The sequence below is a fragment of the Lipotes vexillifer genome, unplaced genomic scaffold (assembly GCF_000442215.2).
Source record: "Lipotes vexillifer unplaced genomic scaffold, Lipotes_vexillifer_v1.1 scaffold584, whole genome shotgun sequence".
NCBI classification, from domain to species: Eukaryota; Metazoa; Chordata; class Mammalia; order Artiodactyla; family Lipotidae; genus Lipotes; species Lipotes vexillifer.
The window spans coordinates 1,310,586-1,313,007 of NW_006783036.1; the positions used below are offsets into that span (position 1 = coordinate 1,310,586).

General features: G+C 51.6%; 1 protein-coding gene across 1 annotated transcript in view; it reads left to right on the forward strand.

Moving 5' to 3' along the window:
* Positions 1 to 1,395: 1,395 nt before the first annotated feature.
* Positions 1,396 to 2,422, forward strand: part of BAG5 (BAG cochaperone 5) — a 1,456-nt gene continuing 429 nt past the window's right edge. Inside the window, exon 1 of the mRNA XM_007455599.1 lies at positions 1,396 to 2,411. Coding sequence (XP_007455661.1) covers positions 1,420 to 2,411 — 992 coding nt within the window. The 5' untranslated portion in view covers positions 1,396 to 1,419. The remainder of the gene's footprint in view (positions 2,412 to 2,422) is intronic.

The following is a 2,422-nucleotide window of genomic DNA, read 5'->3' on the forward strand; positions in this document are numbered from 1 at the left end:
GGGCGCCCCCCCCGCCCCGGGTCAGACGCGGCCGGGCCTGGTTTCGGAGCCGGGCTCCCCGCAGCCGGCCGGGCCCGAGTTCCCTCCCTTCTCGCCAGCTCCCCTGGCCCGGCCGAGCGCGGCCGTCCCCTCCCCCCACGGGCCATTGTGAGGTCAGGCCGGCGGGCGCGTCGTGGGGCCGGGGCAAGACGCCCGGAGCGGCCGCTGCGGCCAGTAGCTGCCGCTGCCACCGCCGGCCCCTTCACTGGCTGCCCCGTTCAGACCTAGCCGGGACGGGGAGAGAGATGCAGCTTGGGGCGCAGCTCCGGTGCCGCACCCCGTAAAGGGTCGATCTTCCATCTGGCCACTTCACCCACGGGAAGCCAAGACCAAACCAGCTTAGACCGCTGCTGGGTAAAGTGCTGGGAGGGCCGGGCGAGAGGGGAGGAAATAGTCGAGGCAGCCTGCTCTTCTGGGCTTCCAGAGGCGTGTTCTGGGCTCGGCCACCCACAGGGGATTAGTTTCGGTTGAGCATCCATCCCCCTCCCGTGAAAGAGCGTAAAAAAAAAAAAAAATGCGTTAAGCCCTTCTGGACCCTTAAAGGGGGGCTGGGGAATGAATTAGTCATAGGGAGGCTGGTGAATGAATTAGTCATAGTTGTGTCTCATTCTCGTGGGGTGTGGTTTGGAGGAGGCGAGGAGCATGATAGGGCCCAGGGGGTACTGGGCCTCCGAAGCCCAAGGTGGTGTCTTTAACGTAAGCCCAGTCGCCTTCCCTGTGGAATTTTATCCCTGTGCAGAGAAAAAGGGTATCTTTACACAAGTGCTTAAAGGGTGGAGAGGAAGTAGAAGCGGGGACTTTGGGGAGCGTCTGCGAACCCCTGGTGTTTGTTTCAGTGGCTCAGCTCCTTTTGTTTAGTTCCTTTTCCTGGAACTAGGCATAGCACTTTGGCCTGGTGGGGTTGCTTCAGTGTACCCATGATGTCTGGACGGTTAGAAGAGCTGCTGTTTTACTTTCCTTAGAGGTGCCCTGCTCTTGCCGAAAACCAGCTTCCAGTGTTAGGACCTAAGGTACTTGTGCTTTTTCCAAGCTGATGGTTCAGCTTCATGGCATACTTATGAAGGCATATGCCGTTTTCTTTGATGACTGGGGAAACTGAATTTCCCAGGTCCGGAGCTCTGGCTTATATTGCCCACTGCAGTCACCCCGGTCTCAATCACTGTCATGTTTAGGTTGTTTTCAGGAGAGGGAGTTGATTAGTCACTCTAATTTCTGTACTTGAGTGTGACTGTTGTTGGGATCGCAATAACAAGCCGTATTTCTTAAGCATATCTTGGTAGAATGAATTAATATATGATTACCGTTCTGCAGGCTTTGTGGTGTAATAAGTTATCATGTTTGTCATCTTTTAGTGCTTGTGAAACTGAACACAACAAAAGTATGGAGATGGGAAACCAACATCCTTCTATTAGTAGGCTTCAGGAAATCCAAAAGGAGGTAAAAAGCATAGAACAGCAAGTAATTGGTTTCAGCGGTCTGTCAGACGACAAGAATTACAAGAAACTGGAGAGGATCCTAACAAGACAACTTTTTGAAATAGACTCGGTAGATACTGAAGGAAAAGGAGATATTCAGCAGGCTAGGAAGAGGGCAGCACAAGAGACAGAGCGGCTTCTCAAAGAGTTGGAGCAGAATGCAAACCACCCACACAGGATCGAAATAGAGAACATTTTTAAAGAAGCCCAGTCCCTAGTGAAAGAGAAGATTGTGCCATTTTATAGTGGAGGCAACTGTGTAACTGATGAGTTTGAAGAAGGCATTCAGGATGTCATTTTGAGGCTGACACACGTTAAAACTGGAGGCAAGATCTCCTTGCGGAAAGCACGGTATCACACTTTAACCAAAATCTGTGCAGTGCAAGAGATTATCGAGGACTGCACGAAAAAGCAGCCTTCCCTGCCGCTTTCTGAGGACGCGCATCCCTCAGTTGCCAAAATTAACTCCGTGATGTGTGAAGTGAACAAGGCCAGAGGCACTCTGATTGCCCTTCTTATGGGAGTGAACAGTAATGAGACTTGCAGGCACTTATCTTGTGTGCTCTCGGGGCTGATGGCTGATCTGGATGCTTTAGACGTGTGCGGCCGCACAGAAATCAGAAATTACCGGAAGGAGGTGGTGGAAGATATCAACCAGTTATTGAAGTACTTGGATTTAGAAGAGGAAGCAGATACCACTCGTGCATTTGACCTGGGGCAGAATCATTCCATTTTAAAAATAGAGACGGTCCTCAGGAGAACGAGAGAAGTGAAAAACGAGCTTCTTCAAGCACACAATCCTTCGGACTGGGACCTGAGCACCAAGACAGAACTGCAGGGTTTGATTGGACAGTTGGATGAGGTAAGTCTTGGAAAAAACCCCTGCATCCGGGAAGCCAGGAGAAGAG